At 33.5% G+C, this 25,804-nt stretch overlaps 1 protein-coding gene across 4 annotated transcripts; it reads right to left on the bottom strand.

The window, feature by feature from the left end:
• Positions 1-25,329, bottom strand: LOC143229727 (carotenoid-cleaving dioxygenase, mitochondrial-like). 4 transcript variants are annotated; one of them, XM_076462458.1, is made up of 10 exons: positions 25,172-25,329; positions 19,394-19,652; positions 16,995-17,136; positions 15,408-15,549; positions 14,194-14,408; positions 13,343-13,606; positions 10,350-10,458; positions 7,085-7,194; positions 1,656-1,764; positions 1-492 (listed from the first exon to the last, which is right to left on the bottom strand). In XM_076462458.1, the coding sequence occupies exons 1-10, from the start codon at positions 25,284-25,286 to the stop codon at positions 335-337; spliced, it is 1,623 nt and encodes a 540-aa protein (XP_076318573.1). In that variant the 5' UTR covers positions 25,287-25,329; the 3' UTR covers positions 1-334. The 4 variants fall into 4 exon arrangements, with proteins under 4 accessions (XP_076318573.1, XP_076318576.1, XP_076318575.1 ...); XM_076462461.1 differs by lacking the exon at positions 1-492 and having other exon boundaries at positions 1,695-1,796; XM_076462460.1 differs by lacking the exon at positions 1-492 and having other exon boundaries at positions 1,715-1,901.
• Between the last annotated feature and the right edge of the window lie 475 nt (positions 25,330-25,804).

Genomic DNA, 25,804 nt, shown 5'->3' with positions numbered 1-25,804 from the left:
TTTCCTTGTATAAAAATAGTGATTAACTAATTTTTATTTAGAAATTTTTGTTTCAAAATAACAAGAACAAACATTTTTAATATAAGAAATAAGTGAACGTTACTTATACGCATCTTTATATTAAAACTAAGAGAACATTTACAAGAAACAACGAGAAGAAAAATAATTAATATATGTACATATAAATAGTAATAATGTCAATCATCATAAAATTGTGAAACACTATAATTATGCAACTTCATTAACCATTAAATAGTAGCATTTCTGGGGATCCTTACATCGTTACATGATAGTGTTGAACAGATTTCTCGATCTCCTGGTTTTTTTTTTTTTTTTAACACAAATCTGTAAAGATACCATGGAAACTTCCAGGTACAGAAGACTCGGTTTTAAACTCCGAACGTCCGACTTCTTTCATTGTCTTACCATCCAAAATCAATATCCCTATTCTATCTTCGTTCTCTTCATGAAGTAGAGAGGATAAAACGACACCTAAGGATAAATGAGACACGTAAGACACGTGGTAAATCCTGAAGTCCTAATCTGTTCAAGTAATGTTTTGGTGCATCAAAGAGAAAACCGTTATATATAAATATATGTTTGTCTCTAGTGCATCACGAATTTTAAGTTTTAATGCAGAATAAATTAGTTGAAACATTTTACTTCGAAATGAACAACAAAACAGTGCTTCATTTCAAAACAACAAAAAGGTTCAGGATTCCTGTTGGTGGGGAGGGAAATTTTGAGCTTTGGAATATAACCTAGATGTTATTGAGGCTATTGTTTGAAATACAACTGGAAGGGGCTAATAGAGTTGGCTAAATCAAATATAACTTCAACCGTAGCACTAATTAATGTGTTGCGTTATGGAAAGCTCGTGCATGTGATTAATGCTTCTATGAGAATTACATCTGACATGTGTCGTTAATAGCCACTGAAAGATAATACTAATAATAATTTAACTGTGTCGTTAATTATACAGGGAATAAGGCAGTGAGACTTACTTGACGTGCATCCTTTATAATGCTAGGAAAACGAAACGGTGACTTAAGTGACGTGTATCGTTAATAATACTACCCCCCCCCCCCAGTAACACAGAGGTATGTCTGTGGACTTACAATGCCAGAGACTGGGTTTCGATATCCGTGGTGAACAGAGCACCGATAAGCTATTGTGTAACTTTGTGCTTAATTTCAAACAAACAAACAAATAAAGCTAGTAAGATAACACTGAGACATATCTGATATATAGCAAAGAATTAACAAAAAACACGTTACGTTAATAACTATAAAAGTAATAGTGGCACTTCTCCAACAATTGGCAGCATTCCTATCATTATTGAAGCTATTACAACAATTTTTATGTCCAAGTGTTTTTTTACACTTCCAAAGTGTTATTCTGCTTTGTAAAAAACGTACATAATAAGGGAATACATCTAATTATACTGTGAAATTGTTTACTGAACCTATATAAATAGAGTGGGTTTTAGATTCATTCAGTACTTTTTATGTCAATTAATATATTCTTCTTTGTAAATAACACAAATGTCGGAAGTTGTATAATTCAATGATGGTGATTTCATAAAATCAAATGTCTTTTAGGTTTTTATCAACCAAGTAGGTATGTAATAAAAAAAAACACACATTACCACTCACCATCGTCTTCGTCAACTGCATAAGGGCTGGCGACAAACACTGGTTCTGAGGGAATTCGTTTGTTTTCGCTCCAAATCTTCTTCGTTTTTGTTTCCGTGTCAACTTTCATCTAAGTAAGATCACCATTAGCTTCCTTCTTTACTGTGATGAGCCACGATTAACAAATGAAAACAATAACATACTCGATATATTTTTGTTTCCTTAAATCTGCCAAATGAAACACTGGATTCGCCACTCAAATAACACCTGGAACTCCAGACAATATGCAGTAAACCACTACCCGCAACGCTCGTACCAATGTAAGAATAAAGAGACATACGTGCGAGCACATTAAAAACAACAACAAACAAAAACAGATGTTTGGAAATAAAACAGCTTACAGTTCTTGATGACAAGAAACCCACTTGAAATAAAAATATATCTCAGAACGGCTGGTATGGGTATTAACACTTATTGATAAGGAGAGAACAACGTTTTAACCTTCCTAGGTCATCTTCAGGTTACATAGCTTACAGTTGTATTTTCACTTGGTCATCGCATTGAAATTGCCATTGCAATGAATTTTATTCCGATTTTTATTGTTTTCGAACCATAATAAATTGGTTTGATTTGAATTTCATGCAAAGGTACACGACAGATATCTTCGTTATACGTCTCTAATTTACCACTGTTAAACTAGATAAAAGGCAGCTAGTCAACCCTATTCACCGCTAATTCTTCGGCTACTCTTTTACCAACGACCAGTAGTATTTATCGTAACAATATAATGCCCCTACGGCTGAAAGGGCGAGCATGTTCGGTGCCAGGGATTCTAACCGTAGATTACGAGTCAAACGCTCTAATTATAAAATTATATCAGCCAACCCTCACAGGATTGCCTGCTCAATTGTTACACACTCATGTGTCAAGTCACACTATTTTTGGAGACAATGGGCTATCCACTGCATGATAATTTAATACCTTTCACGTGTTACATATGAAAATATTAACAGCGAAGATATCCAACTGATAACACAGGTCTGCGATGGCTTTATTGTCTTGGAATTTTTACATGCCCTACAGTAATTCCTGTACGTTAAATTCGGAAATTATATCTATTTTTCTCCATCACATACAGATTTTTCATAAAACGTTATATGTACTTTTACATAAATGAATCAGTTTCATTGAAATCGGGTCCTATTTTGTTGTACTTAAAATGTTAACAACTACTGGCTATAGATTTCTCTAAACCAATCGCGACGTGAGAGACTTATAGAACTCAAACATTACAATAAAATATGTTCACTGCGGTAAACGAAATAATAATTTGATCTAAGTAAGAGTTTTTCTTCCCGAGTTTTAAAAGAAAAACCCAAAAAAACCTACACGATAGAAAAATACATTATAAATATAAATATTATAAATATAAATATGAAATTCGAAATCTGCGTAGCTGAATTATCGAAAATCCATTATTAAAACCAACTCTACCGAATTTCAAATTCGCAGGCCTGTATAATTAAAGGAATTTAACCTCTATTGGTTTTCTGAAATCAATGATGTACAGTATACATCACAGAAGTTATAAAAAATAACATACTGAGTAAACGTTTCGAGATATATACAGTCCATCATTAGTAAATTCTTAAAGTCAGTATTTTGATTCACGTGATACTGTCCCCCATATATTTATCAAGGCACGTGGCCTCCACACAAGATGTTTTATAGTGTTGTTTACAGCTAGTGACGTCAATGACATCGACTCTTCCACCAATCATGTGTACAATAAACTAAACAATTAAAAAACAACAAATTCATTCAATCTAAATAGACAAAATTATAATGAAACTAAAATTCATTAAAACCATAAAATAAATGAAATACTATAACTGTATTAAAACTGTGGATACATAAAATTTAAAAAAACATATACATGTATATACATATCTCATATTCATAACAATGTAGACTGAAGAGCAAAGTTATATTTGTTAAATCTTTTAAATAAAATTGGTTTACATGTTAATTTATTTGAACAAGTAAGTTTCTTATTTTTGTTGTAATACCTTAGTATTGAATAGTTGAATCTTTCTGACAATAACTGTAAACAACACTATAAAACATCTATAAATTTTACAGTCACTAAAGAAAGAAATTTTGCAGCAATTCTTAAAATATTGTTTTGAATAATTTATAAAATCTTTAACTTATTACTATTACTAGTTGACCACAAACTACAAGCACGTTCAAATAATGCTCTTGTAAATACTTTGTATATTTTGATTACGATTTTATTAGTACATCCATAATATTTATATAGTTTAATTCGATCCATCCCTTCTTACCTAAGAAATTAACATGTTCTTTCCATGTTAATTTCCTGTCAAATTTTCAACAATTTCTATATTAGTATCACTTATTTATGAATTTATCATTTTAATTTCATATATGCTTCTTTTAGGAATATCATCCATTCTATAAAACATAATACGTTTAGTTTTACAGGACTTAAATGAATTCTCCATAAGCACACCATAACTGTAAATCTGTTAAGACTAGTTGCAAAGTTTTCCAAATTCTTGGTACTGCAGAATTAGTTACCCTATAGGTTACATCACCTCCATATTGTTCAACACTGATAGTACATACACTGGTTGTAGATACAGGTATATCATTAGTAAGCATACTAAAGAATAGAGGGCTTCAAACTGCACCTTGCAGCACTCTTACCTCAACACATTTTCATCTGAGTAAATATTATGTAATGTTATATTATTTTTTCTATTTTTTTAACAAAACTGCATAAACATCTTCTTATAACACATGGGTAACTTAAATCATAAATTAAATTATAAATTAAACCATTTTGTCACATTTTATCAAAAGCTGTCTCAATGTCACACTTGCTCCAGTGGGAATTTTAAAACCATTTATAATAGATTCTGTTACTCTGACTAGACTGTCTTTTGTTTGGTGATTATTTATTGGTTGTGTTTTATAAGAATTTAACAATATATTATTTTCAAGGAATTTTAATAATCTATCACTGATTATGTTTTCTTACATTTTAAACAAACAGCTAGTCAAACTAATGGAGCTATAACTGTTTGCGTTGAATTTCATGCAAAGCTATCTGTGCTAGCAGTCCCTAATTTAACAGTGTAAGACTAGAGGAAAGGCAGCTGCTAGTCATCAACACCCACTGTCAACTCTTGGGCAAAGCTATCTGTGCTAGCAGTCCCTAATTTAACAGTGTAAGACTAGAGGAAAGGCAGCTGCTAGTCATCAACACCCACTGTCAACTCTTGGGCAAAGCTATCTGTGCTAGCAGTCCCTAATTTAACAGTGTAAGACTAGAGGGAAGGCAGCTGCTAGTCATCAACACCCACTGTCAACTCTTGGGCTAATTCTTTCAGCAATGAAATAGTGGGATTGACCGTGACTTTATAACACCCCCACAGCTGAAAGGTTGAGCATGTTTGGAGTGACAGGGATTCCAACATGCAACCTTCAGATTACAAGTCAAACACCCTAATAATGTGGCTGGACTATAATTAATGGGGTGCATAAACTAAAAATATAACCAGATTTTGTAGACAAATTATAGATCGTTACTAATTTTCTATATACATTATTGTCGCAACTTTTTAATATTATGTATTGTATTTCATCACAACCTGCAGATGTGTTTTTATCACTGCTTTTAACAGTTTCAATTACTTTATTATTTTTAATATCAAACATATTAAAACTTAAATTATGTTCATTGATGTGACAGGAAAATCATATTTTAATTTAATGTCTTTATTAATTCTTTCATTTACATTTGTATATCATATCAAATTAATATTTGTATCATTTTTTCTTCAGTTTTATTTTCTGAAATAAACAAATTTATTTCACCAGATTTGATAGTTATATCATTTCTTCCAAGTTGAGGCACTTTATTTTTACTATTGCTATAATTAACAGTTTTTTTACATTTTTTCCAAAAGTTATTTGTATTTTTTTCTCTATCACAAAACTCACCAAAATATTTAATCTTTTGTGTATTAATTAATTCTTCTACTATTTTTTTGTTGTTCATTAAAAAACTTTTTATGATGTAAATTACTATTTTTCATATGTAATATTCTAAGTTTCCCTTTTCCTTTGATAGCAGCAATTTCTAGTCTCCAGTAGGCAGTCTTTATTTTTTTGTTCATACTAAATTATTAAATATGATAAAGCTGTATTTCCTTACACAAGTGTAATTTTTTTATTATTAAATAAAGTTACTCACCAATGTAACTCCAGTTTATTTCTGGTCTGTTGTTTATGATTATTATAAACAATGACAAAAGTATAACTGAGGACCAGTCATTAAGCCTCTTGAATAAAAGCTATTATAATTTACTCGTAGTACAAGTTACTTTAAATGTACATGTAAATATATTTACAAGCATAAAGTTAGATCCAACTGATCGCTGGGTTAGTAGTCTCATATCTGCTGTTAAAGTTAAGCCTATTATTAAATATGGGAAATTCTATAGAATTAGTTAGCTATATTTATACATTGATTTTATGCTTACAAATTAACCAAGTGTATACAGCTGCATGTTTGTATAAGTGCATATATTTTGATACATAATTTAGTTATGTTTAGAAACTGTTAAAAAAAAAGGACTTAACAGGAACAAAATTATTAGAGGTTAACTTGAAGATGACCTAGGAAGGTCAAAACATTGTTCTCTGCTTATCAGTAAAGTGTTAATACCCATACCAGTCATTCTGAGATACATTTTTATTTCAAGTGGGTTTCTCATCATCAAGAATTCCAACGAATAAAAAGTTCCTGATAACTGCCATTATTTTGACAAACAAGTTCTGATATAAGGTAATTGTTCCAATTATTAACAAGTTCCTGATAACAAGGTAATGCTTTCTGTGTGTGGAAATATATTATTCTGATATAGTAATAAACTGACAAATAACAAGTTATAAGCATAGTGAAGTGGTATATTTTGGGAGTAAATATACTGCATATTTCGACAGAACATTGGTCTGCTTTCTTCAGCTATGATCTTTTGTTAAGCAAATAGTGTTTCTATACAAATACAAGGACAAAGGCTGTAGAAAATGAACTGTTCATCTGATGTGAAGTTACATCAGATGGAGCCTTAAACTTCACTTGTGACTGGTGTTGGTATTATGTATTTTGCTACAGACTTCTTTGATCAGTTGAGCCATCTTTCCTGGCAATAAGGAGATCATACTGAAAATGAGTGCCAAACATGGACCATTCATCTGATTGCTTATCCAGTTGTATTTGATCTTGAAGAGGTTCTAACTCAACTGGTGAACCAAATTTTATAGAAACTAGTTCATTCATTTCATCATAACAACTTATGACACCTTTGTACAACTGCACAAAGTCAAGCAGACAGATATAAAAGAAACATACTTACAATATATGTAGTTAAGTCAGATTCCTCGATTCCTAAAGCGTAGAAAAACCGATATTTTCGACCATTGTATTTTGCATAATTAATTCTTGGCATTTCGCTAGAGCCACGACCTAGATTAATAGAAAATAATAGCTGTTAAACATGATATTCAAATCTTTATAGAAATAAAATAAACAAATAGTGTCAAGTTAAGTAGCCCAAAATTATTTTAAGAGTAAGCATTATATTTAAATAGATAGATATTTTATTGTAGTAAGTTTGTTCAATTAATGTACAACAGTCACTAATGAAATATTAACAACTGTAATGCCATTCTATGATCTTTGCTATTTATTTATTTTTTGAAAAGCGGAAACTGATATTGAGAATGTTTCAATCTCATGCTTGGAGTCAGTAGTAATTGGGCCAGGTGGTTAGGGCGCTTGACTCGCAATCTGAGAATCTCCATCACATCAAACATGTTCGCTCTTTCAACTATGGACGGTCAATCCCACTATTTGTTGGTAAAAAGAGTAGCCTAAAAATTGGTGGTGATGATTAGCTGTCTTCCCTCTAGTCATACACTGTTAAATTAGGGACGGCCAGCGCAGACATCCCTCGTGTAACTTGGTTTGAAATTCAAAACAGTAATAATTTTGGCAACATGCCAAGATTAAGATTTAATCTGAACGTTACTCTGAGATTTTAATTGGTCAAGCCAGCAAAGAAGTGGGCAGAACCATATGTGTGCTAATACTGGGCCCTTTCTGTATCAATATTTTTGAAATGTATACATAATCAATTACTATCTTAAAGATTAGTCTGCGTGGCTTTCGTGCTGAGGAAATGGAACATACTGTGAAGAAGCCGAACGTGTAGTTAAGGTCAAAACAAACAATTATTACATGAACACACTTAAGACAATCGAACAACTTAGTAAACATAACCACTGAAGGGAACTAACTACCAAAGTATTCCCTCTTTGGCTTTCATCATAGTGGTAAAAGAGCGCTCAGCTTTGGTTTGTCCTGTAAAACAACATCATAATGACGAGCATTCGCTGCTTACAGAAGTATTTATTTGTTTATCGTCACTTTTATACATTGCCCCTAAGTCTCGACGATGACCAGACATGATAACACAAAAATAGCCGCACGAGTTTAACAAAATTCATGTAATATTACAGTTTATAATTGACCGCACAAAATTATACTAGTAGTCCCTAACTGACAATATTTCCACATATCAAATCAGCAACGTTGTTGAATTTCCTCGTTTCTACCCAACAAATAAACCCCCGATATGACAACGATTCGCATATGGCTAGTTATCAAGAATAACCCACAGTCTTTGAAACTGCACAATGAAAATTATTTAACCTCCGCTCTCCTTTACATTTGGCACTTAGTAACGTACAGGTAATCACCGATCAAAGACGAAGATTTATTCTTCCCGTCTTGGACGAAGTAGTTCAGTGTTACTATTTGACTAAATCATGATTTATGTTCAGAATTAATAATCACGTGATTAACTTTTGAACGTGAAGAATTATAAACTTCGTATTAAAATCTATAAAATTTCGAATAAGCTTTGCTGTTTTTCGACTTGACGGGAACCTGAATGACAACAACAAAACTTTATATATTATTCGGAATTCCAATAACTACGATTAATAATAATGAAATAATTTACACTGGGTTGCTACTGTACTAAATAAAACAAAATTACTCTTGAAAAGTTACGACGTAAACATCAAAAGCCAGCGAAATACTGAAAAAACAACAGACCTCAAATATAAATAAACGTTCAGAGGTACAGCTTTTGAGTCGATTTTTTATTTTCATTTTTTGTCCATCTTTATTACAACGTTCTGATCACTCGTGTGAATATTAACACCTCAGTTATCAGATGATGACCATTTGTCCATTGCGAGTCGAAATCAAAGTTGTGTAAAATCATAATATAAAAATATCAAATCTGAAATGCTATATTTTAAATACCTCTGATACTAAGATATAATAAACAACTTATGAGAAATGTGGACAAACAAAGTCTACATAATAAATCAAATGTCAGTATTATAGATTTAAATTGTTTTTTCATTAAAGCCAAAATTTAATGACTATTTGTCACAAAAAGCAGCCATATGTAGAACAGCGGGTTATAATTTGTTTGAGCTTTCATCCTAAACATTGTAACATATATAACCATAAATATTTGTCAAACTATTCAAAACTCTCAAAAATATTTGTGGGGATCCTTTTCTTACGTGATGATTATTGGTATAAAAGAGGGGTGAAATTTTCAAAAATAAAATTAGAGGTACTTGATTCGTTTTTGTTTTGAATTTCGCGCAAATCTTCTCAAGGGCTATCTGTACTAGTCGTCCCTAATTTAGCAGTGTAAGACTAGAGGGAATGCAGCAAGTCATCACCATCCACCGCAAACTCTTGGGCTACTCTTTTACCAATGAATAGTAAGCTTGAGTGTAACATTATAATGCCCCCACAGGTGAAAGGGCGAGCATGTTTGGTGCGACGGGGATTCGAACCCATGACCCTCAGATTACGAGTCGAATGCCTTAACCCACCGGATGTAAAATAATGTGCTTTAAATGACATAAATATGAGATACAGAGGCAAAGTCATTTTTATATGTTTGTTTTTGAATTTTCCGCAAAGCTACACAAGGGTTATCTGCGCTAGCCATCCCTAATTTAACAGTGTATGACTAAAGAAGCCCCCCGCTAGTACAGCGGTATGTCTCCGGATTTACAACGCTAAAATCAGGGATTAGATTCCCCTCGGTGGGCTGAGAAATTGTCCTCCAGGTTGGGGGTTGTGCAGTAGGCTAACAACCTACTTACTTAAAAATCTGCCTGTTACAGAAACCGTAACATTTGCGGCCCTATGTTCCTTAAGGAATCAAGTGACATATGATGATGATGATGAAGACTAAAGAAAAGGCAGCTGGTCATCACCAACAACCGACAACTCATGGGCTACTCTTTTACCAACGAATAGTGCGATTGACAATAACATTGTAAAGCCCACACGACTAAAAGGACAAGCATGTTTGGTGTGACGGGGATTCGAACCATCTGGCCGTTACCGTTCAATCAAGATTTTCTCAATCATAGATTTTTAACATGCTAATTATAAAATCTATTAACCTATGAAAAAGCAGTCACTTATAATGAAATAGCATGAATTAACACTTAGTTTTATTCCAAATCATACTAATTTTCACCTTATTATTAGCATGTTTATATCGAATAACAAACAACCTGATTCTGTTAGGGCTTCGTGAAGACATAAAACTGATTGGTCTTGCTGAACAAAGGCAGTAGCTTTACACCCTGGAAGCTTTACCAGATTTTCTGACTCGGTTTTATCCTGTGAAATATCAAAAACATAAATATAAAATATAAGTAAAACTATGTTTAACTTTAAGCCTTTTTCTGCCACGTGTATAGATAAACGACTCTTTTTTTTATCGTCAGGTTCATCTTTAGATACACACATACAGAAAAACATCCCGCTCACATTTTGTCCAATCAATATGCTTTTTTAAAGCTAACCGATTTATATACTTCCCGGGTGGTCATGTTCTAAGCATGTGAGAACTTTTAAGTAAGTTTATTTCCAAAATTTGCAAATTAATTTGTTTGTTTATGGATTTTCGCTCAAAGCTACTCAAGAGTTATCTGCGCCAGCTCTTCCAAAAGTTTAAGTGATAGACTAAAAGGAACACCACCACCGACCGCCAACTCGTGGGTTGTTTTAATGGTGTCTATGTGTGTTTTATATGGAAGAGCCACATCGGTTATCTGCTGGTTCCTTCACTACTGTGTCCCCCGCTAGTACAGCGGTAAGTGTACGGATTTACAACGCTAAAAGCGAGGGTTCGATTCCCCTCGGTGGACACAACGGATAGAGCGATGTAGCTTTACTGAAAGAAGAGCATCTTTTCCAGTGACTGACAATCTAAACTTATGAGTAACTTTAATTAACTTTTATAATTCTTTATAAAACGTAATTGTGATAAAAATATTACTTTTAAAACATTTGAATGTTGTGTATTCACTCCCAAACTGGACGCTGTGTAAGCACACACTTTATCCATACGTTATCATACACTCGCACCAGAAATAATGTTGTTCCATGAAATAGAGAAACGTAAGATAATAGATAAGACACTACCATTGAAAGCTAGCTAGTGGAGGACATTATCATTGATAGCTAGCTAGTGAAAGACATTATCATTGATAGCTAGCAAGTGGACCCGCCATTTCCAAAATGTAAGACACAGTAACGTGTCGTATTTACAAGACCTGAAATCTAGGCTTATAATGGGTTGTACTCCATTTCTGGCAAAGAATTTGGATGGTGGTATCCCTAGGAGTTGGTTGTTTTGGATGCTTTTGCCGAGAAAAATCACGGACGTACCATACATGCTCAGTACGGTTTATATCTGTCAATTGGCTACAGGACAGTTATAATATATATGCAAAAACGGCTCGTTTGGGTTGAGAAAATATTTTACATAGAAGATTATCAACCCAAACGAGCCTTTTTTTTTTTGCATATATATTTCTCTACAAGTGGGTTTTCTCGACATCACTCATTAGGACAGTTATAATGCTCTGACCTACAAGCCATCGTGACCAAGGTTCGCATGAAGATAGTACCTTGTCTGGCAAGTTGGTCATTAGAACAAACAAGGTTTTGCTCTAGAATTTGATGTATAATATCAGTAACACACAATTTGTTAGCCCACAATACCTTGAGATAAACAATCTATCGGATATACCAGAATACAACGAAATACCCTGATATTTGTTATTCCATGATAATGGAAGTACACAGCCTATCTGTTATCATACGACACTTTGAAGTACATAGTCTATCTGTAATTTCACAACCCTTTTATGTAAGCTAAATATCTGTGTCTAATTTTCATAAAAGTCTCAGCACACAGGATCACGCATAAAAGGTGCAACGTATTTAAACAGGAGGAAATCTTCAACAGCCGCAGCACTTGAAATTATTTTATGCAGGATGTGAGTAAATTCATGTGCTGCTTCCCTTTTTATTAGCTATAGTTTTCTAAGTCAGTCAAGAGATGACGGAACTAGGAGCTAAAAGTCTGTACTTGAAAAACAAAAATCAACAACACAGAGCTATTTTATGAGCCGCTATGCCGCGGCTAAAAAAAATAGAGCGCTTTTGAATAGTTGACTGTTATTCACTCTTTATTGTTCCGAAGAAGAATAGTCAATTATATATGTTTAATATATTCTTTATCACTTTATTAACTCAAGCGATTTTCAGTTTAATCTCAATGATCCAATGCATAACGGTCAACAATATTGATACATTTGCTCTTTGAAACATCGATAAACTCAAAATTTTCGATACCTTGAACAAAGTAGCCTAGCTTTTAATTAATTAATTTTTCAAAAACTATTGTTTTCGATTTCCTGAAACTCAAATGCCAACAAGAAAACTTCAGTTATGACTTCTTTTTCACTTTTCCATAAAATTTGTAGTGAATATAGTGCAACTGTTATTTAACAACTGTTATTTAACAACTGTTATTTAACAACTGCTGTGACCTTATACCGTTGCACATTCGATTATGACGTGTAATCACAGCTGAGACACACATACACATATGACAAACTACTACACAGTCACAACAGCTTGCAGAAAATTATAAATTTAGTTTAGTAACGGCACACGAAAGAAACTTATCATAATAGTTTGTAACGAAAACAAATACGCAGTTAGCAACTATTCATAAAGTTTCTTTTATACTTACGTAGGTAAAGAAAAAACGAAATTCAATGTCAGAAAATTATGTGCATAACAACACATTTTTTTTGCTGTTTTTTATTTATTTATTGTGATGACATACATTTTCCAGTTACAACTCAATAATGATTCAGCAAAAGTCACACTTTTAATGTACGTGTATGTGTTTTTTCCTACAGCAAAGGCACATCGGGCTATCTACTGTGTCCATACTTTTACCGTAGTAAATCCGGAGACATCACAAGTTTTAATTGCATTATGTGTTTGTTTGTTTATTTCTTTCCTACACTGTTTCATCTGTTAGAGTTAGATACCAAATGGAATCAAATGTTTCAATCTTGGATGTGAAGGACAAGCAGACTCATCAATTTACGACATCATTAGTTTTGTTTAAAAACCAAAACCAAAACCTGACCAACTTGTATAATGAAGTAACCATGGATATATTTTTTACCACACCCACCTGTGGCACGTTCAGAGGCAGCACGTATCTTCGGGCCTCGCTACGAACCATATCAACGAAACGTTGAGGATCATCTTTAATTTTCTCCAATTCGGACACACAAAGAGCTTTCATAATATTAGCATCATTATAACAACACATGTCTACCACCAGATGACCAGACTCCTCGTACGCGTTGATGTGGTGGAACATCATAAAGGGCAAAGCCGAGTAATTTATTGGTACAGGTTGTCCTGTATATCTGTTGATGACGTGAAAGTAAGACTGAAAGTATAAGTACATAAATGAAAAGGTTTTGTTACTAAGCCTAACGAATTAAATAAGACTAGAAGCTGTATACATTAATAACTTATTTAATAAATTATATAGTTCTCTCGTAACCAAGACATCACTAGTTTTTCATTGCAGCGTTCGACAAGAAAGAAAAATATTTCGTTTTACAAGTTAACATCTAGTGAACAAACATTTTCATTGTTTCTGAAAACCTAAAGTATTATTATTGGGTTCCATATGCCAGTCAGACCAAGACAAACATTACCACTGACATTCTGAAGAGTAATACTATTGTAGAGGTTGCAAGTAATATTAAACTAAAGGGAAATTCTTAAAACAAAGAGGACTATAAATTTATATTGTGTATTAAACCCTATGACGACTGTTGTAGTAGTTTGAAAATAATTCCAGTAAAATAACTTAGATAAATAAAAATAGTGTCAACCCATTTTTAAGTATTTTTATGATACTTTATCAACGGATGTATAATTGTATCCAATATGGTGGAATTTCCTTAAAAAACTAAATACAACAAAGTACAATTTAACAATACTTTAAATCGACCAATTCCGTGTTACCTTTAGTTCTGGATGCCATTCTAAGGCGTCTACATAAGCTTTCCCTCGCACGTGAAACCATAACATTTTCCATATAGACAACAATAACGGCTGCTCAACAAACACAATATAATTATCTGTTATACCAAAACTGTGGTAGTAACTCGGGTAAAAGCGGTACCTTGCAGGAATTGAACACATTATTGAACCTTTATGAAAAGGATTGTCGCCCTCATCTGAAACAGAGTAGAATGAACATAATAATTGATTATTTAGATTATACAAACCTAGGAGTCCAAGGTTTCTTTCTTTAAAGGTAAATAAATAAATAGAGTTACTACTGAGAAAAACGTAATTTCCAATTGATAAAAAGCTTGCACAATCCTAGATAATGAGATTTCATGTCGCCCATTATGCGACCATACACATCCCTTCAGTTATTCTCGAATAACTCGAAGTTCAGTTCACAGAAACGGCAGACGTGTAGTATCTCAAGGGCCACTTTTAGAGTTCAAATACCCGGATGATTTGATGAATACGGCTGTGTAAATGCCAGGAATAGTTGTTTAGGCATCCACCGACGATATTACATTTCTGGGAAGGTCTTTCAGTGGTATTCATACATTCGTGACGTCAGTGCTACACAATACAGGAGGTACATCTTGCGTGACATTTTCTTGCATCTTAATCTCCTTCTCCTATTATAATAATCTATTGTAATAAAGTCACCATTAGTTCAACATAATGGATTTTTGTTGCTTTTTTTTGTTTATTCTTGCAAAAAAAAAAGATCTCACAAAATAAACTTAAATTATCTCTTACATTGTGACAAACTACGTTCTCGACCGAATCTGAATGATTACAGAAGCAACGTTTAAAGACATCTGTACAAATTATTGGATAAACGTTTGATATAGAAATAACGTTTGGTTTAAAACCTAACTCACACAATCACCTGAAACATTCAACTACAGCAGAACTTTACAATACATTACAATACAGCAGAACTTTACAATGCATTACAATACAGCAGAACTTTACAATGCATTACACAAAGGCTTATCGTCATATCACTGATGATATTTAAAATAAATTCATCCAAAGCATAAAATTCCGAAATTCCCTTTAACAAAGACTTAATGAGCACTTGTTTCTTGGCTACAGATATTTCCTTATGCGACCTCTTAGCATCAGTAGGTTAGAAAACAAGATTATATATATATAGCAATTATAACCTGATGCTGGGGGTATTTTCAAAACGTTATATGTTGGTCCACTTAGTTTGAACCCGTTCCCCATGTTGTATTGCGTCCCATCCATATCAGTATGCGGATGAGCCGTGGCTGAGTTGACGGCAAGGTACTTGCTCAAATCTATCTAGAAACCCAAGAGAGAGGAAATCAGAACAATAACACACATAGAAGACTCAATGAAATAATAATACTCTAGAACTCGGTATTCAATATGATAACCCTAATCAGAAATAATAATTACAAATAATTTATTGCAGTTAATCACTCATTACATCTACCTCTTCCATCGTCGATTGTTCTTAATTTTAGACAACGTCTTGAAAAACTTTTCATGGACTCTCCAAATGCAAAGATTCAATAGAGCTGATTTTGACAGATATGTGATCGAAAATCATTGCTGTGATTCCAGTTTTTTCAACTATTTTCTAACGAAAACTACTGATGTTTTCAAGGTGTCGCTTCTGCAACTTGAAAATTCAGGTTCTTATCCTTCATTAATTTTAACATCTTTTTTATTGTATCATTAGTTGTAATAGAAGATATGCTCAGCGTCATTGCAACAGTTTTTTTGGGTCTGAGGATTCTCTTTCGTAACTATAGGTTTCACTTTATGATTAAAAACAATATTGTGGATTGGTTTGGAGTATGGTTTTGAAGTCCATCGCTGTCCTAAACACTATACTTTGAAAGTTTTCCATTTTGAAGGAAAACACTGAAGACACCCTTTTTGGAGATGCATTTTTGTCCCACATCATAAAACAATCTCTCTGTAAGAATGTGTATCTTCAAAAACATTTACACTTACGCAACGTTATAACACTATCTCATGGTCAGGAATTCGCTGTGAACTAAATATACAGCTGTTAGTAACGTCGGTTGTTCACGCGACACACTACTGCATCGGAAATTTCAAATTATTTAAATACAATTAGCCACTCTGTACGTCTGTATGAGCATCTATTTGGAAGTCTCAGTGTAACAATAAACACGTGAATAAATAATAATTAAAAATAATTAATTCTTTATTGCAAATAATGCTCATATATACGAAAAAAGCATATTAATAAAATAACAAACGCGTTTCTAATAATAACTTTCGCTTGTTTGTCTCAAGTTAACCATAAAGCAACACAACGGAATATCTGTGCTTTTTATAACCACAAATATCGAAACCAGGATCTAAGTGTTATAACTGCGAAAACATATTGCTGTGCCACTGGGGACAAACTTGCCATTTACAGTTTTGAAATTAAATACAGCAGCTAGTGTCAGTCATGGCGAGGGAATTTTATAAGTGTAGGAAAAAGCACTGAGAAGGGGAAGCAAACTTATAGCGTATGTAAGAAATAAAATAATACATTAATATATACGAACTTTTAATTAAAATAATGTTTTATTACATAAATATAAAGGTGTTTATAAAATGCTTAATCCTACAGTATTAACGGTTAACAGCGATGTCTATTCTTTATTTCAAGTTCACTTAAAGTTGTCAAAACACCTTAATCACTGATTCACGTACACTAAACAAATATTCTCACATAATAAATATTGCGATATTTATCTCACCCTTCCTGTAGTTTCCAGAGTTTCGGGATCTACTCTGTGAATGAAATTCGTCTCTGAGCATGCGTAAAATTGGTCTCCAAGTTGAAAAATGTTCACAACGTCATTGTCAGAAAATTCTTCCATGGTAAACACGGACATAAACCTACATATACCAAAACAATTCAGTATTCTATGATAGATAGTTCACAACGTCATTGCCAGAAATTTCTTCCATGGTAAACACGGACATAAACCTACATATACCAAACAATTTAGTATTTTATGATAGATAGTTCACAACGTCATTGCCAGAAAATTCTTCCATAGTAAACACGGACATAAACCTACATATACCAAAACAATTTATTATTCTATGATAGATTACATTAGTTATAAAGAACTGCATTCTCATTAAAGCTTGATCTAAAAGTTTTAAAAGTGTATTCATCCCAAGCTGTTCCTATATGCATACTGCTGGCCAAAATCTTAAGGCCAATGAACACAAAGAAAAAATATGCACTTTACGTTATTAGACTCAACCACTTATTTGAATAGAGCTTCGAAAGATGACAATAAGAAAAGCGAAAATAAAATTAAAAAAAACCTTTTCAGCATTTAATAGGGAAAATGTGAACACTATGAAATTAGCCTAAATACTAGATGGTCAAAAGTTTAAGACCATACTGAAACGAAGCGTTAATCGGTAAACACGTGATGAAATTTATTCATTTGTGTTCGAACATTAGCGTTGTCAACATCTCCCACTGACATCTCAAAAGTATACAGAGTTTGAACATGGCAGAATTGTCCAGATGCAAAAGCAAGGTCTCACTCAACGTGCCATCACTGGTAAGATTGGGCGTAATAAAACTGCTGTTGCAAATTTCTTAAAAGACCCTGAGGGATACGGAACGAGAATTTCAAGTCGTCGACCCAAGAAAATTTCGCCGGCGTTGAGCAAGAGGATTCGACCGGTTGTCCGGCAAGACACCAGCCGATCGTCGAACCAGATTAAGGCCCTTACGGACGCAGAATGCAGCTCAACAACAATAAGATGGCATCTACGAGAGAAAGACTTTAAAAACCTTAAACGTCTTTAAAGGCCACGCCTCCTTCTACACCACGAAACAGTTTGGTTAAACTTTGCTGAAAAGCACCATACATGAAACGAAGAAAAGTGGACGAAAGTTTTGTTCTCTGATTAGTAAAAATTTAACCTGGATGGTCTAGATAGCTTCCAACGTTACTGGTACGATAAGGATATCCCAACGGAGACATTTTCTACACGACACAGTGGAGGAGATTCCATCATGATCTGGGGTGCTTTCTCCTTCCATGGAACAATGGAGCTTCAGGTTATACAGGGGCGTCAAACAGCAGCTGGCTACATTGGCATGTTGGAGAGAGCATCCTTATTGACTGAAGGCCCTCGCTTGTGTGGAAATGACTGGATCTTTCAGCAGGACAACGCTGCAATCCACAATGCCTGCAAGACAAAAGACTTTTTCATGGCGAATAACGTAATTCTTTTGAACCATCCAGCGTGTTCGCCCGAACTGAACCCCATTGAAAATGTTTGAGGGTGGATGGTAAGGGAAGTCTATAGAAATGAACGTCAATTCCAAACAGTGCATGATCTTCGTAAAGCCATCTTCACCACTTGGAATAACATTCCAACCAGCCTTCTGCAAACGCTTATATCGACCATGCCAAAGCGAATGTTTGAAGTTATTCGCAATGACGGCTGTGCAACTCACTACTGAGACCTCTTATTGGGCATTTTCTACCCTGTTTAGGACTTGGTATGGTCTTAAACTTTTGACCAGCCAGTATTTAGGCTAATTTCAGTGTTCACATTTTACTTATTAAATGCTAAAAAAGTTTTTTTATTTTTATTTTCCCTTTTCTTATTTTCATCTTTCGAAGCTCTACTCAAATAAATGGTTGAGTCTAAGAACGCAAAATGCATATTTTTTCTTTATGTTCGTTCATTGGCCTTAAGATTTTGGCTAGCAGTATGTCTAAATTATACGGATTAGTCTCACAAGAATTATAGCCAAAGAATTTGTTTGTTTTTGAATTTCGCACAAAGCTATTCGAGGGCTATCTGTGCTAGCCGTCCCTAATTTAGCAGTGTAAGACTAGAGGGAAGGCAGCTAGTCATCACCACCCACCGCCTACTCTTGGGCTACTCTTTTACCAACAAATAGTGGGATTGACCGTCACATTATAACTCCCCACGGCTGAAAGGACGAGCATGTTTGGCGCGACGGGGGTGCGAACCCGCGACCCTCAGATTACGAGTCGCACACCTTAACACGCTTGGCCATGCCGGGCCACTATAGCCAGAGAGATAAATTATATCATAATTTGCTTTTAGAATGGATATTACAAGTTCAAGTCCAAACTTAAATACTAACCTTTGAAAGAGAGTTTTACATGGATCAGGATGGCCTCTGGTACCAAATTCTGTTACTACGATACGGTTTGCTTTCATGTTGCGTTTGTACGTTTCACTATGCAAGAAACGATTTGAGTACGTCACGCGACCATCTTGAATGCGAAACTTATGTAAAAGCGCCAGACTGTCAAACGCGTGATTGTATTTATCTGGACCAATTTCTATTAATCCTCCACCATTCCTAAGCAAACTTCCCTGTAGCCACCTAGGGATTTCACCTGGAAATAGAAGTTTATAGTTTAACAATTTCTTAGTCCAAGTATTAGAAGGGTCTCACGTTATACCTGCTCTTTTGTTCTTCAATGAAAATTTTTTTTTTTTAGATATTATCAAGTCTATGCCCGATTAACTATGCTGTATCTCCCTTTCACGTATACGGTTTGGCGGGCTTCAGTCTCTTTTATTTTAATATGGGTTGGCAAGGAAGCGATCTTATCACGTATATATACTTCCCTTGGGTGTGATACGAATAATCACAATGTTATATTTCGTAGCTTTCATTTGTTCCATTAAAGCTAACACTACTTGCATTAAATAATTAAATAACTACATTTGTAAATTACTTGTGAAAATGGACCTTTTGTGCGGCCATTAAATGTTTTCTCTATAAGTAATATCTCTCTCTTGCAACTCTAATCAGATCTGACAAATCACCAATTACTGACAATGTAAATAAGCAAGTAATCAAGTCACGTAAACACCACAACAAGTACAAACTTTCCAGAAATGCATTTTGACATTATTTTGTGTTCATAGATTGTGTGATGTCTCCAAACATTGATCGCTTTTTGGAAGGATATGTAAGATCTCCTCCCAAGCAAACTATTAACATAGTCATATCATAAAGTTATATTCAAATTAGGATTTAGAATTTCCAAGATGACATTGGGAAAAAAAGGATCAACCTTGTGATAGCAAGTCCCAGAAAGAGACATGTAATAAGTTGTACCCCAAACACTGTTAGCACATTGTGGTGTCTTGTAATAAGTAAGAATCCATAAGCACAACGGTCAATGGCAAAATCAATTTACATGCCACAGACAGCCAATAGTATGGAACATAATCAAGAAGGATCGCTGTCTTTAAACACAATATAAACCACATGTGCATAGATTGCTTCCACGACATATCTGTTCAACCCCATCATACCTCAAGCAAATGGGGAATGAAATGGGTATTAATTCTATTCTATGCAAAGACATTACTTTCAAGTTATCAGATATAACATCTACGGATTTACCTTCAAGTTATCAGATATAACATCTACGGATTTACCTTCAAGTTATCAGATATAACATCTACGGATTTCTCTATGAAAAACTGTCAAAATGGGCGTTGAGAAACCATAGTTCTCGTACATTAGATGGAACAAGTAATGAAAACACTTTTCAAAAAGGATGTAAATATACAGATGACTTATATCAGTCTTCCAAAAACAATGTTAACAAGATAGTAAGGATGCTACTTGCATAATGTAGTAGAATGTTAACAGACAAAAGTAGGATACATTCAATTCAATTGTGATTGAATATATATATTATTATGTAATCATGATACAAATGCCATTCCTACTATTTTGCTTCTGAAGGATTAATATTAGCTATCCCTATATTATTCCATTTTGGAAAAGTTTTCTCTAGTTGTTTTCTTTTAATGCAGTGTTTCAATATATATAGGAAGGTTGTATTTACAAACGAGTTCTAAATACACTGAGGTTCCAACTGTAACATTTATTGTTCATCTATTATTGTCTGGTAATTCCTGCTTCACTCTGCACTTAGCTTTTAAAGGAACACTAAATGTCTGTAAGAAAGCTAACTTCAAGGGATACTGATAACATCGTTTGCAGTAAAATTATGATTTTTTATTACTAATATTTATTAATAGCACCTATAAAAGCGGATACTCCGTTTCAAACTGTGCTATCTCAGTGAAATTGCTTGACACTACTGTCTTGGTTCTTAAGTTATCATGTAATAAAAAAACCAGAAGAGCAAGAAATTCAAACTTTTGTCATGATATTTAGAATTTTTCTTAGAACTTGTGACAAAGTCGGTACATAAAGATTGTTATAAAAGGAAACACTGTATAGTATTGTAGAGCTCTGATGACCTATTGAGAAGATATTTAAAATACCATTTCGATGAACAATCCAAGCCATCACTACATAGACAGTTTTACCACGTGCCTGATTGCTTTGCTTTGGAATTTCGCACAAAGATACTCGAGGGCTATCTGTGCTAGCCGTCCCTAATTTAGCAGTGTAAGACTAGAGGGAAGGCAGCTAGTCATCACCACCCACCGCCAACTCTTGGGCTACTCTTTTACCAACGAAACGTGGGATTGACCGTCATATTATAACGCCCCCACGGCTGGGAGGGCGAGCATGTTTGGCGCGACTCGGGCGCGAACCCGCGACCCTCAGATTACGAAGCGCACGCCTTAACGCGCTAGGCCATGCCAGGCCCAACGTGCCTGATACAGAAAACTTCCAGTAATAAGGAGCGTACTTTCTGCTTCATAATGCTTCATCGTGAGACTATGGTGAAATACTTTTTTTTTTGCAAGATGCATGGTCATAAAACAGTATGGCTGACAGGTACTGTACATACACTCCAAGGCTTCAAAATGTTTTTCATGTAATGATTAATCTTATTGCACACTTTGCTGCTGTGAAGGGAAAAAAGAAATGTCTTAACGCATACTTTCAGTGCATTATTCGGAACTGAAGAGATAAAAATTATTCAGTTACAACATTAAATTGGTAACTTTTAATTTCAATTTATATTTTATTTTCATATTATAGCGTAGCTTTATTGTTTAACTTTATGAGCAAATTTAAGTAAGCCAGAAGCCGAAGTGACTTAGGCTTAACAAACAAGTCCAGGCTATAAATCTATTTAGTGTTAATTTGTAATATGTTAATGTTTCTACTTCTAAAGTTCTATAAATGTATAATGTTTAGATTATTGGTTATTAATATTCACGTATAGACGGGCATATTTAATGGTTTGTAATATATATAAAAGTATCTTTCACTCTCAGAATAAATGATATTTCAATGAAGTATTCCAATTTTGAGCACATACGTTACTTTTAATCACGGAATAATATTTTACAATTGGACAGTAAAACAACCCAATGTTGACTGAAACTGTCACTTTCACTCTAATAGTTCGAGGGTAAAGCAACCTAACCACTGTTGATTGAAACTTCCACTAACTTTTGGAATGATACTTCTTGTTTTGTTTTTTTTAGCAAATCTTTTTTTCATTTATCCTTGTACCAGATATTTTTCTGTGATCACCATATTTGCCGAATTATTCGTTTTTTTTCATCTAATATAATCTACGGAAATCCCATTTCTTACGCATCATAAACTTCATATAATGCGAAAGATGATCAGGAAGAGCTTTTCTATTTACATCAATCTAATCCAGTACTATATATAGCACCGAGACCATATACAGTTAAGTTGCATTCAGTATCAGTTACTCCATACGGAGCATGCGCAGACACTCTTACAACCGTGGATGTTTAAACAGCCCTATAAATGATCTACAGATATTTCTAAGTTACTTAGCAGAAGAGAAAAAACTTAACTTTTAACAGAAATTAGGGATCGTTGGTTATTCGTGAAATTTCTATAAGAAATATCCAAAACAAAATAAATGCTTCAATAAAAAGTATCTTGGACCTGCATAGCTAAATAAAGCAATACGAATTTGCCAACCCAAGTATCATTTTACTTGTTTGTAAATACTAAGAAATATATCTATGAACTTACGTCTAAGCACGAAAACTATTAGGCCAAACTCGATCCAAATCTAAGTAAATGACCTAATAAAGTACTAACATCATATAAAAAAATAATGTAACGTAAACAAAATACAGTAAAGCATCAAGTTAATGCCCCAAATCCAAATTTTTTCATGTTAATAAAGACATTAAGCATCTAAGAACATTTAAGAACTCCATGAAGATTTGCTATTAGATAGTGTCCTTTTCTCAGAAGTTAATATGGATTCTTATATTTTCTGTCTTTAACGTTATTTTGTAGTAGCGGTTTCACCGTCTATGCGTTAATAGCAATCTTATGTTATCCTTCATTTCAACTGTGCTAAGCATGAAAAAATTAAAAACTTTAGAACAAGTTTTGCCAATTCAATTATTACAATATTTGATTTATACTGATGAAAGGAGCCAAAGAATAATTGGATATTAGTGGCAATGATATAAATAAAACCATTTTCATTGTTTGGTTTCAACAATATATCTGCTTGATTTACTTATGGGCAAGTCCAATTATTGTTGTAACTTTTTTTTTTGTTAGCGGGTTCTTTTAAAATATCTAGTAAAAAATAATTTAACTTTAGGTCCACATGACGAGAACCAAAAGTTTCTACAAACATAAACATCTATATACTGTTGTAACTTGTTGAAGCCTATTTTATAAATGACGTTAACTATGGTAACACAAATGATTTTACGTGTGCAACGTAATTTAATAAACGATATAGCAAACACAGTTTCCATAGATACAGATATATTTTACGTAAACACACAGATTCAACTCTATCATTTAAATCTTTTCACACTTCAGAACTATCTTGCATTTATAATCTAAGTTATCTAACTTCCAATGTGCTAAAATATTTTATGTCACTCTCCTTAGAAGTTTCTAGGATTTCGAGGCCTTCACATTTTGATCTTAACATTATCGTTTAGACTCATAGCTAAATTTCTCGTTAAAAATATAACCTATAAAGCTATATCGCAACATTGTTTTTGGTGTTTTTGTATATATTTTTAAGAGTTTTGTATTATGAAAATATTTGTTTGAAGTTGTTGAATGATACTAATTCAAACCCTCAAAACAGCTACATATATAATGTAAAATTAATATTTGTATTTTATAAATAAATAATACCGTAATGAACCAAACTGGAATGCAGTTATAATACGCTGTAAATTTCCCAAACTGTTTATATTTATTTGAAGTTAAGCACGAAACTACACAATGGGCTATTCGAGTTCTGACCACCACGGATATCAAAACACGATTTTTACCTTTGTCAATCTACAGACATGCCGCTGGCTAGTCTCCCAAAATGTTCCAAAACAATCTGAATTTATAGAAGGTGCAACTTGAGTATATGGATATTGTCAATAAATTACACGGATATATAAATATACAGGAGGCAAAAAAACAAAATAGTTGTATAGCTATACTACAGTTATAGACAAAACTATATAATAATAAAATAAAATCCAGCACCTATGGAAAACTTGTGGATTAATAAACTGTTAAACAGATTAATAGACAGTTGGATGGATATATAAAGAATACAAATAAATGGTTATATTATTAATATTAGACAGAAAAATAGTTAAATCGATGTGCCTTTCACATAAATTAGAAATACGATTTCTTAAAGTTCATTATCATTATAACCCTCGTCTTACAGTTAGAAATTACCATGCCAAAAAACACGTATTTTGTTCACACATTTAAATAACTAATTAACAATAATATTATTTTTTCCAATTTTTTGACATAATATTTTGAATAAAATAAACGCCTACAAGTTAGAAAGAACTCATTTTTCGCGTTTCGTAAATACTGAACGCCAGTACTACTCACTACTAGCAAAGCTAAAAGGGTAAATAAGCCTAACTCTTCTCACATGGTAATAAAAGAATAATAATTTAAAAGGATTTGAAAGAGCTGACGTACCAGTGGCAATTCCTTCAATGGATTCAGAGCATTCTTTGGTGCATGACCTTAAAAATGAAACAACATTTGATATTTTATCTGTGATTATTCCTCGTTTCGCCGGTTCTTCTGCCATGTCTAACCTCGCAACTCGCAATCCATAGACCAAATATTGATTATACACTGACACAAACACTAGAGGGAGCTGTCTATATACCTTCTGATCAATTCTCGTGGTATTTAATAGCAAGTAATTTTAAACGATACGTATCTTTTTTAAATATCTTGGTGCTATTTAATCTAGAATATTTTACTTCAGCACGATGTTACTTTGTGATGTAATTTAAATTATTTTAAAAAACATACAAAACAATCTGATTAGTTGCAAGTGATAGCAGAGAATGATAAGTTTGTTTGTTCATAATTAAATACAAATAGCACACAATGGGCTATCTCTGCTTTGCCCACCACACGTGTCGAAACCCACTTTATAATATTAGAAGTCCGCAGACATATCGCTGTGCTACAGGGGGCGCTGAAATGGAAAGTAACTAAGTAAGTACATGCACGGTAAAACTTTAGTGCTATCTTAATTAAAACAGTGAAATTTAATTGTCACTGTTATAATGCACCCACGATACTAAGGAACATGGT

This window comes from Tachypleus tridentatus, chromosome 10, assembly GCF_004210375.1.
Source record: "Tachypleus tridentatus isolate NWPU-2018 chromosome 10, ASM421037v1, whole genome shotgun sequence".
Taxonomy (NCBI): Eukaryota; Metazoa; Arthropoda; class Merostomata; order Xiphosura; family Limulidae; genus Tachypleus; species Tachypleus tridentatus.
This window is presented reverse-complemented; position numbering and strand designations above follow the sequence as displayed.